This window comes from Artemia sp. Qi Xiang Cuo, chromosome 8, assembly GCF_049724085.1.
Source record: "Artemia sp. Qi Xiang Cuo chromosome 8, ASM4972408v1, whole genome shotgun sequence".
NCBI classification, from domain to species: domain Eukaryota; kingdom Metazoa; phylum Arthropoda; class Branchiopoda; order Anostraca; family Artemiidae; genus Artemia; species Artemia sp. Qi Xiang Cuo.
The window spans coordinates 66,374,830-66,388,571 of record NC_142801.1 but is presented as its reverse complement, the minus strand read 5'-3'; the positions used below and the strand labels follow the sequence as shown (position 1 = coordinate 66,388,571).

The window sequence follows — 13,742 nt, the reverse complement described above, 5'->3', positions numbered from 1 at the left end:
CCCGAGTAACCCCCGCCTACAGCCCCCCCCCCCCACCAGAAAAAAAATTCTTCCTGAAAATGTCTGTATACTTCCCTATAACCAATACAATATGTAAGCAATGTACAAAGTTCATAACTTGCAGCCCTTCCCCTGGGAACCGTGAGGGATTAAGTCATCGTAAAAGACATATTTATTAGATTTTCGACTATGCTGAACAAAATGGATATCTCAAAATTTTAATTGGGTGACTTTGAGAACAAAATGAGCGTGGGAGGGGGCCTAGTTGCCCTCCATTTTTTTGGTCACTTAAAAAGGGCGCTAGAACTTTTAATTTCCATTCAAATGAGCCCTCTTACGATATTCTAGGACTACTGGGTTAATACGATTACCCCTGGGGAAAAAAAAATTAACACGCATCCGTGATCTTTTTTCTGGCAAAAAATACAAAATTCCACATTTTTGTAGATAGGAGCTTGAAACCTCTACAGTAGGGTTCTGATACGCTCAATCTGATGGTGTGAATTTCATTAAGGTTCTATAACTTTTAGGGGATCTTTCCCCCTTTTTTTTCGAAAATCAGCCAAATGTTCTCAGGCGCGTAACTTTTGATCAGTAAGACTAAACTTGATGAAACTTATATATTTGAAATCAGCATTAAAATCTGATTCTTTTGATGTATCTATTGGTACCAAAATTCGGTTTTTTAGAGTTTCGGTTACCATTGAGCCGGGTCACTCCTTATTTACAGTTCGTTACCACGAACTGTTTGATCAGCAATGCGAAAAAATTCATTCAACTTGTCAAACATAATAGTTCCTTAACCTGTATTTGATGTTAACTTAGGGCGTACGTAATATTGATATGAGAATATAATTCAGACGTACGATAGTATACATATACCAGACATCTTGCCTTGTAGCTTTATTTGTTTGGGATTTGATGCTTTATATTGCTGAAATTTGTTTAAATGTTAGTTTTACTTTCGGTTTTTCTTTCTTTTTTTTGTGTGTAGAGTTTTTAGTGTTTTTTTCTATGTTTTTGTCTGAGCTATTTCTTTTGGAGGAAGGAGGGTTGCTGACAAAGGCTTCTGGATATTAAGCTGAATTATTCGGACTTCCGCTATCATTTTTGCATTAAACAGTTTTTTTTACTGTCTTATTAAAAAAAATTACCCATCTAATATATTTTTGGTTTAATTCTGCTGAAGAGACAGCTCTGTACTTCTAAAGTTTAGATCATACTGAAGTTGGTGACCTTTTCATGCCAAGCAAAGTGAAATCACCTACGGAACAAGTACTGACAAAACTCTCCAAAACTACTTTAACTACTGAATCTTTTTGGAGGGGCCCATTGTGAGCTGACTACTGGCTAGGTGCCAAGAATACTTTCATTCTATGACTAAGTAGTGCTATGAATTTCTTTAACAGACGTTATTTTAAGATTTACAATCTCTAAGAAGTTGCAAGCATATTCGATGCTTTTACCTAAAAAAAAAAAAAAAAAAACTAAAAAGAGCTTTAAGTATAATGAGTATCTTCTTGGTGTGGCTCAAAATCTTATTTTTTGATTATGTAATAGAAGATAAGGTGACATTATGATGTTTTAATTTAGTTTTTTATGTACAAAATGTATTTATTTAGATTTTCATAAAAAAAAAACTGGAAAGAAAACTTAAAAATGTGTGGGTTCTCATCAGAAATAATGTTAGAATCTGTGTAATTTAGAATTTTGTTAGTTGCCCAAAAAGGTGAAATAGTAAATGAGCTACACTGTGAGGATGGTACTAGCGTTCCCCAGCCCCCTCCCGGGAAAATTACTCCTGTATAATCCCTCAAGGAAAATCATCCACGTGAAAAATTGAGCAGCCACAGAGAAAGTACAGAATGAGTACCTCGAAATGTCGATCATATGTCCTCAGGGGTAAGAGAATGACTAGGTGTCTGATTTTGTAATGAAATTCAAGAAGCCTTTTTCAGTAACAAAATTTAGAAACGAATTAATGGAATCAAACAATTTATCACAATTTCCGAGCAAGAATTCGAACGAAACAAATCAGATCAGTAGGCAATGCTCTAGTGTTGCCTATAGTAAAAGGCCATAAGGTTCTAATGCATTATCATTTATTTATTTACTAGAGGCACTTTATATGGAAGAGAGGCTGTATAAACTTTGGAGTGAGCTCATTTGATTGGAAAAAGAAAATTTTAGTCCCCTTTCTAAAAGTCAAAAGTGATCAGGTGGTAAACAGCCCCTCCCCACGCATTTTTTCCTCAAAAGTATCCGATAAAAATTTTGAGATAACCATTTCGTTCAAAATAGTTCAAAGGTCAAATTAATATACCACCAAGCTTGATACAACCCCGCACAGCTACCGGGGAAAAGGGCTTTAAGTTAAAATGGTTGCCTATTGTTGACAAATAAGTTTTTTACGGAAGGGCTGGTCGTGTGAATTAGGGAGGGGGCTCATTCGGCTAGAAATCGAAAGTTCTTGGGCTGTTTTTCAGAATTAAAACTGATTGGAGGGCAACCAGCCCACTCGTCACATTTATTGGACTTCTGAATTATGATGAACCAAGTGGCTATCTCAAAATTTCCAGCGAATGTCTCTGGATGAAGAGGCATGGGAAGGGGACTGGTTGCCCTTCAATCTGTTTGGTCACTTAAAAGAGCACTTAAACCTTTCATTTCTGTTGGAAAGACTCTCTACCGATCTCCTAGGACTCTCGGTTCGATACAGTCATCCCTGGGAAAAAACAACACACATTCGTGATCTTTCTTTATAAAAAAAATACAAAATTCAAAATTTCTGTAGATGAGAGCTTGAACCCTCTACAGTAGGGTTCTCTGATCGTTTCGTGGGTAGGGAGGCGGAAGTTGCTTAAAAGGGTACGTTTTAATGCAGAAATATTCCAACCCTCTTTGAGCCTCCAAAGAATTACTGGATTAGTTCTAAGGAAAGGGGTGGAGGTAGAAAACGATAAATGTCTCCTGATTTCCAGGAATATACCTGGTTTCGGCGTTATTATGAAAGTAAAGAGCAACATTAAACCCCAAAACGATTCAGAATTTTTCCTTTGTAGGAACGGGGCTGCCAGCTTCCTACAACCCCACCTGTTCTTATGGTTGTACAAACTTTGGAGATTGCTCATTCGAGCGGAAATTTAGTTATTCCAATCGATTGGAACCAACCCTTGTCCTAGAACCTTTTTTAATAAATTGTCCTTTTGTTACTGCTTTGATCGACATTTTGAGGTACCTATTTTGTACTTTCGCTGCTCAATTTTGCGTGTGTGGGAATTTTCCATGGGGATAATAATCCAGTGGGGAATTTTCTGCATGTGTCATTTTTTTCACGGAAGTGAATTTTCCGGGGGGGGCGGACCCCGTGAAGATATATCTTTGTTGGGCAATCTCAGCCCCTGTAAACGAAAAAAAAAATTAAACTGTCGCAAATACTAATTATTTTTTCTTTATTCAATTTTATGCTATTTACAACATAATTTTTATCGGAAAGTTTTGCGATGTGCCCACATAAAGTATTTAAATTGTATAATTATAAATCATACAGTTTCATATATGAAATAGTGAAAACATTAATCCAGAAACCAGATGAAAATTATCAACTAACTGAAGCAAAAAAAATCGTTTATTTACACCTGTATAAATATAAATGTAGAACCCAAAATATAATTGTCTATTAGCAAAACAAAACAAAAAAGTCTTCATAGGTAAGTTAAGCCTCATATTATAACCAGGAATGAATACAGGGAGGTGGAATACAGAGAGCTTCGTGTCCCCTCTTCCCATGAAACATTATTTTCTTCAGTTTCCTATATTTTTCATTCATAATATAGATTTCTTGGATTAGTTGAAAATCATCTACCTTTTATACTCGAGGTCCCTGTATTATCTTATATGGTATAAACAGTCATTTTGCCCCTTTAAAACTGTTTGTACCACTGCATTGACTCGAGTCTGATTAAGCTGACCGAATTCTAAAGACCAAGTCTCGTTTTTTCCAGGACTTATGTTCCGCTTAAAAAAAGTGCCAGACTAGCTGAAGAATAAGATAGCTCATATAGCATTTGCCGTTTTATTGTTTTTATTTTGATGCTTGTTAGTTTTCAATTATATGACAGATAAAAGTAAAATTTGTGTGCAAAAACTATAAAATTGTGAAAAAAGTGCCATAATGCCCTAGAATTGACATTGTGTTAGATCTTACCAAAAAATCTAAATAGGTGACTATAGTGTTGTTTGTTTCTTATAGATCATAATACATAAAGATGGATGGAGAAGATGTTAAAGAGACTAGCAAAATGACAAGTACAGATCATAACAATGGGACCACTATGACTGTGTCAAAGCAACTTTTTCGTTTGGATAAAAACACAGGGACTACTCGTCAGGGAATGTTCAAAGAAGAGACTCTGGTTAGTTCGTTCATCGTTGACTGCCCCCCTGCAATAGCAAGCACCTCCTATAGACTACTTCATCGCCTGGGTTTAGAGTTTTGTAGTTCTCCTGATATTGAAGAGGAAGACTTCTTTTGTCAAGTGAAAGAGACGAAGGAATTGACTAAAATTAATATCTCCGAGCTTCTTAATAGTTATTCACCTCGAGATAGTATAAACATTTTAAGACTTCTTCTTGAATCAAGATATGCTATTCCAATATGTAATACGGACTCTATAGAATTTCTCAGAATTACACAAAGATTAGAGGAAGAAGTTTTTATTGGGGAAGACTTAAAGGTTCCACGAATTGCGATAATCAGTCAAGTGGAAAAATTTCAGAGTCATACAGGAAAAATAATGGAAGATCTTTTTAATGTAAGAACTTCTTTTGACGCTGATGAGACATCGAATATTGAGGTTGGTCAAGGTCTGGTCTGTCTTGGGAACAAGAAAAAGGAAACTTGCATTGTCATCCATATTCAGGGAAATTTTGAGCAATATTGGAAACCCTTGACTGAATTTGCGGATTATTTGATTGTTGAAGATCAATGTACTCCTCGGCTTGATCTTGTTGATAGCCCAGTAGCCGAGAACAAATCTTCCTTTGAAGGGTATAAACTATCTTCTTTTATTAAGAAATATTCTTGTGAAACTTCCCTGCCAAATTTCGTAGCCGTTTGGATCCCTAGCTCACCAAATGTGAGAAATATATCCGCTGATCGTCCCTTTTGCCTTATCGAAGGCCCCTTGGATTATTTCCTTAAAATTCAGCGAAGTCGTCAATTAGTCCACATTTTTCGTGAAGCAACATTACATCAAATACCACTATTTTCATTATTTTCTTCTAATGGGTTTTTGAGATCGGAGATCGATGTCTTACTTAAAATGTACCTCCATGTTTCTGAGATGGACGGGCTGGAAAAATATATGTCTGACTCCCTGTTTCTGCAAAATAGTTTCGTGAAAGAAGGCAAATTACAAGAAGAATTAAACGAGTTCAAATGTGTAAATGACAGTAACGAACGTTCCATGATTCAACAGAAAATATTTAAAGAACGCGAATTTCGTTTCAATCTGTCTTTGAATACCGATCCTCTTATCACGTATTTTTTGGAAGCTCTTAATAGGAATGATATTGACCAAACTGTGCTTCGTCTGCAAGTTCTCAATGATGCTATTACGATTAATATAAAAAGATCAAGAACTGTGGCTCAGTTAGCTGAAGAAGTTCGAGAGAAGACAAAAAAGTTTTCTGAAAGTCTGCAAGTGTCTGCAGCTGATAGCGAGTCTGTGGATCCGGTCGAATCAAGTAGAAAAGAGTTAATAATTGCAAAAGAAAAGTGGAACAATACTGTTCTCTCACTTCGTCACTTATGGAGGGAAATTTCATTGCTCTACTCCTCTGGAAGAAGTGGAAAATTTGAATATCTACCACAATGTGCAGCTGCCTGCTTAGTAGCAGGTGAAACATTAGAGCTGTATGACGGAGATGCAAACATGCTAAATGTTGAATGGATAACCGCTATTTTCAAAAACCTGGAATCTTTGCTGCCACAAAAAAGAATTTTTGTTTTGTCTGTCCTGGGAGAGCAAAGCAGTGGAAAATCTACGTTTCTGAATACCATGTTTGGCATCCGACTTCCATCAAGTGTTGGTCAATGTACGAGAGGCCTTACAATGACCCTCGTGAAAACAGTAGAAAGACAAGAGTATGATTATGTTATGATCTTTGATACAGAAGGTGTTCGGTCACCAGAGCATAAGGGTTTGCCCGGTAGTGTTAAACGGGATAATAAAATTGCAACCCTCTCTATTCTACCCTCGGATGCAACCATCCTTGTTATCAAAGGTGAAAATGATAATGCTTTGAAAGATATATTACCTATTGTTTCATTAGCCTATAAAGGTTCTAAGCTTGCAGAAGAAAGAGGAGGGATGCTCAGCTGTAAAATTTTCGCTGCCTACAACCAGGTGAGAACTGATGAAGACCATAAGAATAAGCTTCAGAACATATTTTCTCAATTATCGGCAACTCTCGTTGAATCTTTTGCCAAAACAAATTCTTTTAAAGATTTAGAAGTACATACGTCAATTAGCTTTCCCAAGATGTTCACTAATGACGAAGATATACGAGTTTTTGGATGCAATACGAAAGGAGACCCTCCAAGTGATTTGCCAAATGAAGCTTTTAGCCAGAAATTGGTTGATTTTAGAGAGTATATTCACGAACAAGTTGTCACTCAATTGGGGTGGAAGGCCAAAGATATTGGAAGCCTTGAAAATTATTTATGTTTAATCTGGGACTGCCTGAACAATTCTGACTTCGATTTGTCCTTTGAAACAGTGATTGAGAGACACGCCTACACAGAACTTGAAAATAAGTATCAGAATCTAAGGAAAGCATATTATATAGAATATGAAGAGCAGTACAATCTTTTAAAAGACAAATATAAGGATAATCATTCTTCAATCGATGGAAAACCACTGAGCTTCAAAGAAATTTATGAAATTGTTGAAAACCTTGAGTCGAGAATGAAGCCGCAAAGTGATAAATTTGAGGAAGAAGTAAACTCTATGTTGGAAACAAAACAAAACCAAAAGTGGAAAATGGAGTTTTCAAGGAAGGTTCAAGACACCGTTTACTTAACAACAATTCAGTGGCGTCATAAATTCGAAGTTGTTTTGAGAAATCAGCTTACATTTGAAGCTAAAGTAAAAGAGTACGAAAAAGAATTGAGAGATAAAATAATCGAAGAATTTAGAGCAACTAGTATGAAAGAAAAAACTGAAGAACAGTTAATTGAAATATTTAATAGAACATATGAGGATATTTTAAAGAAGGCCAAAGAAGAAAATCCTCCGTTAGATGTCAAAGACGCTGCTTTGAATGCCTACAGATCTAATTCAACGATTGCGAGCTTAGGAATCGATCTCCTGTCTGAAAAGGGAAAATCATCATTTTGGGGGAAACTCTTGGATGAAGCTAAAAGTGGAGCCAAGAATTTAATCGATCCGTTAGTTCAATGGCTGACACAGAATCAAACCAGTGAAAACAAGATCGAAAATATGGTTGTTCCTATGCTAATGAGGGTAGCGATTGGAAGAAAATATTACTGCGATGCGGTCGTTGACGATCTGATAAATGAAATTGAAACGTATATTAGGAGGTGTAAAGTCAAGATAGACAAGGGGGAACGAAAGAACATTCACAGAAGTGCATTTGATCTATTAACTGACATGTTCAAGGATATTCAGATTAACTGGGAGCGCGAAAATTCTGTTTACATGCGTTTTGGGTCTATGAAGGACGTTATGAAACGGTATTTTCTCGACGTCGCTAAGGGTTTGGAGGATGTAGATCTGATGGCATCAAGATTTGAAGACTTTTTCTCGAGACACACTTTTAAGGCTTTTAAAAGCGAAGTTGAAGCACTTGTTATGACTAACATAAGGACAAAACGTTGGGTTCAATCGCCAAAATATGTGCAAGGCCACATGGATTTATATCTGATAGAAGAAGTAGAATCAAAAGGTATCACTAAAATATTGGAGCTAATTAAATATCCAGTTGAGTTGAAAAAACTTACTACTAATAGATTGATTCGCTTGGAAGTTGACGCAGTGCTGAATAATTTTACATGGGAAAAATTCATATCTCTACTCGAAAGAAGTTTGAAGAACACATGTGATAGTGCTTCTGTGGATGTTGGAACCAAATCGAAATCTTTTTATTTTTTTCATCTTTTCAAGTCTTTCCAAATCTTTAAAAGCACTTACGTTGCTGATGAGCTAAGGAGAGAAATGCATGCACTTGGTTGGACGGAATTAGAAGAAATGCCCATGCAATTTGAATTAAGACACGTCAATGCCATTGTCAATAAATTTGCTGCTTCTTTTTCATCTATGGATAAGAAAAAAATTATAGATTCAGTTTTATTACAACTTCAAGACAATCGTCTTTTTGACGCTGCGTTTTGTACATCATGCCAGGAAAAATGTCCTCTTTGTGGAAGCTTTTGTTTCTTTGAGTTATCTCATGATGGGCGTCATGATTGTTATCATCAGCCAGATGGCATTTTAGGATGGCGATTTGCTAAAACTGAAGTATTGAGTCACACTTCCTGCAATACAAGTCCTCCAGGTAGTACATTCCAACTAAACAACGATGAGAAATGTAGATATGCCGATTTTTCTAAGAAATTTGACACCTGGCTTCAACCAGATAGAACTCAACTTGTTTCTGAGTATCGACAGTATTTAATCCGCAGATATAACGAAGATATTGCCAAATACTATAATGTAAACCCTTCAGATCTGGTAGATCCAGCTGAAAGTCTAGATGGGGTTACAAGCAAAATTAAAAGAAGACTTGATTTTTTTAAAGATTTTCCACAGTAATAACTGACTAGAAGGATCTTTTTCAGTTTGGTGGAACTTCCCTTTTAAGCAAAGTCATATTCGTTTTTATCATAGTCGAATAGCCGAATGTCGAATATCATAGTTGAATGTTTTCAGTGGTATTTTTTGTAATGTTTTGATTAATAAAAGATTATATGCGGAAAAAGCAAAGAACTAAATATAGGGTATGTTTCACTCCGGCCATTGCTAATAGTATTAACATTTCATTTCTGTAGCGGGAGGGGACTCTGAGGTTATTTTAATTTTAATTTTATCCAAATATGTTAAAATTAAATAAATATGACGTAGATAATTTCGGAGACCGCACTGCCTTTCCATGACGATAAATAAAAGTTCAAATAGGGATAAATTCTTTTTAATAGACAGTGATGATGATAACAGTGATAGAGATTCACAAAAAATACCAAATATTTCGGTCACATACACAGTGACCGTTGACGGTCACTGTATATGTGACCGAAATATCTGGTATTTTTTGTGAATTTCTATCACTGTTATCATCATCACTGTCTATTAAAAGGATTTTATCCCTATTTTAACTTTTATTTAACTAAATAAATATGAGTTTCATTAAACCGTTTCAGACTTTTTGTGGATGGACTCACTCCCTCGACCTTCTCTGCCCAAACAGATTCTAATCAGTGTTAAAAAAAACTTTTTGTGGTTGCGATGCCTTCATTCTAAGGGACAAAGACACATGGAAGTTGTATGATTTCTCTAGAACCGTTGATACGTGGCTAAAACCTGGTGAAACTCAACTAGTTTGAGAATATAAAAAAAATCCAAAGAGATACAACTACATAGGAATAACTGACTAGTGTTTAGCCAAGACTTTCAATCTCTGGTCCTGACGAAAGTCTAGGATACTGGATCTTCTTTCAAGCTTAGATTTCTCAGACCGCGTTGGAAATTTGTTATTGACACAATTTTTAATTTTCCCCGATCATGCTAGCACCTACCTTATTTATTTCCTCAAATACCGAGATACTAATAATTAATATTATTGTCTTTTGCAACTCCTTTTAGTTTTTTTGCATTCACTCGGACCCTCTAACTCCGTCTTCCAATATGACATTTCAGGTTTGGCTTGCAGACAGGCCCTCATTTTGGAAGACAGAAGTCGAAAGAGGCAAAAAATACTTTATGCTAATAAATAAAATGAAACCGTCGACAACGTTACACGGAACAAGAGCTAAATTTTACTGATCTTCAAATTTGGATATATCGAGCACAAAAGGCTGTAACCAGCGGTGCCTTAAGTTTAGTCTTACCCATCAAAAGTTAAGCGCCTGAAAAAAACTTGCCTTATTTTCGATAAAAGGAGGAAATAGTCCCTAAAAGTCATAGAACCTTAATGAAAATCAGATTCAGTGTTTCAAAGAACCCTACTATAGAAGTTTCAAGCTCTTATCTGTAAGAAAGTGGAATTTTGTATTTTTGCCAGAAGAAAGATCATGGGTGCATGTTTATTTGGGTTTTTTTTCAGGGGTGATCGTATCGACCTAGAGGTCTTAGAATATCTTGGGAGGGCTCATTCGAACGGAAACTAAAAGTTCTAGTGCCCTTTCTAAGTGACCAAAAAATAGAGGGAAACTAGGCCCCCTCCCACGCTCATTTTTTCTCATAGTCATCGGATCAAAATTTTCAGATAGTCATTTTATTCAACATGATTAACAAATATAAAAAATATGTCTTTGAGGAGGACTTAATCCCCCACAGTCCCCGGGGGAAGGTCTGCAAGTTATGAACTTTGCCCCATGTTTACAATATAATAATAATAATTTATTTACAACCCACTTTTATACAAAACAAGCGGAGTAAAGTACACTAAAAAGGAAGAAAAATCAAACACACAGAAACAAAGATAACTTAAACCTTAATCCCTGACAAAACACACGGATAATATTATGCTTTGGGCCAAGGGACACATAGGCATGTCTAGTTAAATTAATACTAAGCAATTCAAACGATTGGATAATATCGTTAGCACCATACTTCTCAATAAAACGCGTATTACGAAGTAAATTGGGAAGGTACGGTAAAAATTTGCAATATCTAAAATAACCAAAACGGATCTGGCGCAAATCATTCTTATTCAATGATGAATACATTCCACTTAAAAACAAGACAGAATGGTCGCAATATGTGGAATACATTTTAACTAAAGCTCGGCAAGAATATTTTCCATGGTTAGGTACAATTTTCGCATATCTGGTCTTCAACTTTTCTTTAACATCTCTCAGAACTTGAAGTCGCAAAAAAGTGAGTGTAGAACAAATACTAATTCCTTACAACCGTAAACTCGTAACATTGCGAATTACTGAGGATCCACAGGACAAATTATGAGCTGATGATTTGGGATTTAAAACTAAATATTCGCATTTATCAACATTTAAAAACAGACCAATATCCCCAAACACCACAGAAATAAGTTACACAGATAATGCCAAAATAGACTTAGTTCGGCTTAAAACTTGCAGGTCGTCCGCATACGCAATATAAGAGAAACTAAGCACTAAAAATGATAATGAACACTATACTCAATCTTACAAAAAATATTTCTATAATGGCTAAGCCAAGATGAATCTGGGATTACATCACTTGTCCCTAATGAATCAAATTTAGACGCATTAATGACTTCTTTCCATTGTACTGTACTTTTAGGGAACTCAGCACCATTATATCGAACCAAACGAAGATACCGTTTAAACTCCGCTTTTGTCTTGCTTTTTATATCAAACACTTGGCCTCGCAAGGGCCGCTCACACGCAATCCAGATGTGAAGCCAGAGTTTAGAACGATTTTTGACAGCTTTAAAACCCGGGTCTTCTTTCTAAATTGGACTTCGAGTTTTGAGTTTAACCCGGACAAGGGGGACGGGCACATTTTCAGCTTGTTTCATGCTCTCAACTAAGCGAAGGCAATAAACATTCAGTTGCACTCCGGCTTGTGGCGAAAAAACACTCGTGCAGAGTAGATTAAAATGGATCTTGACGCAGTACAACAGAGCTGTTAGGGTAGAAATATATATAGGCCAGTTGGCTTTGCTCCCCTATCGTTTCATACGCCATTTTTTATTAGCAGCACAAGGATGATTAGATGGATCAGCGGTTAATGTCACAGTAAGGGAAAGGGGAAGGTGGTCAAAATCATGTTCATCTTCGTCAACATTAACGACAGAACAGGGAACATCGGTGGAACAGATACAATGATCAATATTATGAATAGAACTTTAATTAAGAGCTTTGGATACTATGCGGTAACCAATTGGCAACGAATCTAAAATTAAGTTGGTACGAGTAGAGGAGCTGTGAACATCACAATTAAAGTCGCCCATCATTAGCTAACGATACCCATGCTTCAATATTGCATAACATAATTTTAAGGGATGAGCAGGCATTAAAAAACTTAGTAAGTGAAGCTAGACGTTTCTGATCACAGGGGAGATATACATTTATAGATACAAGGTGACCAAGTCGTATTGTCATAATATCATCAGAGGAATGATATAAGATAGGTGGCAAAGAGTAGCCAATCGTTTGATAACACATGCAAGGCCCCTGGAAGGTCGGCCTTCTGTTCTTCGGGCATTGGTGGTAAAGACAGCATGGTGGCTACTTCTTCGTAGAGAGCAAACAGAGATGGCAGGAAGTAAATGTTCTTGCAAGAACACAATGTCAAAATCATTCATTTTTGATTTAATGAGCCATCTTTATCTTTCATACCATTGATATTAAAAGAGCAGATTGAGACGGACAATTTGACAGTCATTTCCGAATCACACGTTTTCTCAGGACATCACACATAATACGACATTTTAGGCTATACGATGCGTGATTGCCCTCACAATTAGCGCATTTTGGATCAGAAACACAGGGGAAATCACGGGATGATACATGAGAGCCGGCACAGCGGCTGCATCTTGTTGGCTTATCACATTTGGTTTTCATGTGGTTGGGAGATAGACAATTATGACAGCAACGGGGCGGGCACAGGAATTCAGAGACCCAGAATGATTCATAACCCACCTTGAGCCCGAGTCGTAGGCTATTACTCTGGGCTATAGTATCAGCAAAGGTAATTTTCACAGCCAGGGATTTCCCAAACGTTCAGTGTCGATGACACCTTCACAATTCTAAAAATCATCGCCTCATAATTAGCGGGCACCCCCTTAACAATGCCATGAAATTTCTTTTCACGCATCATGACGTCACAGCTATTCAATACGGTTGGAACCGCATCGCTGAAAATTTTTGCTGCAGATTGACTAATCTGAACAAACAGCTTATCGCCAGAAGGCTTTATGCTGTGAATAGCTTCATGGTCAGAGATTTTATTAATAATATGAACCCATTTTGAAGAGTCGTCAAGTTTAGTAGGTACTTTTGAAATGATAACGGTGGCAGTGCTTTCAATATGAGGCCTAGCATAAGGAATGGGAAGTGACGGAAAATTTAAATCATAAGCTCTTACCTTTTCTTTGAGGAAGTTAAGGGTACTATCCAGAGCACAAATTTTGGAATCAAGTTTATGATAAGCAACAGCAGGAATTACAGGCACTTCAGTGGGTGAAATAAATACGTACGTTGGCACTGTTAGCTCCTCATTTTCGCACTTCCGAAGCAAATCAATCATATCTTTCACATGCCGAGTGAAGGCATTATCACCTTGTCTCCTTGGTGCTGTTTTGCTACTAGGATATATTTCTGCCCATAAATCAACTTTAGCATCTTTGAGAATATTTTCAGGAAAAAACTCTACTGCATGACTAATAATAACTTTATCATCAATACCAATATCGAACGTTTGACTGGATAAAATTAAGAATAGCTGAATGCGAAAACATTATCATTTTGTTAGCTCAGTTCAAAACAGTCTTGGTCC

General features: G+C 36.5%; 1 protein-coding gene across 1 annotated transcript in view; it reads left to right on the top strand.

Moving 5' to 3' along the window:
* The window catches only part of LOC148949719 (interferon-induced very large GTPase 1-like), a 31,174-nt gene extending 22,182 nt beyond the window's left edge, over positions 1-8,992 (top strand). The window contains exon 2 of the mRNA XM_089093075.1: positions 4,253-8,992. Coding sequence (XP_088949201.1) covers positions 4,269-8,837 — 4,569 coding nt within the window. The 5' untranslated portion in view covers positions 4,253-4,268 and the 3' untranslated portion in view covers positions 8,838-8,992. The remainder of the gene's footprint in view (positions 1-4,252) is intronic.
* Positions 8,993-13,742: the final 4,750 nt, after the last annotated feature.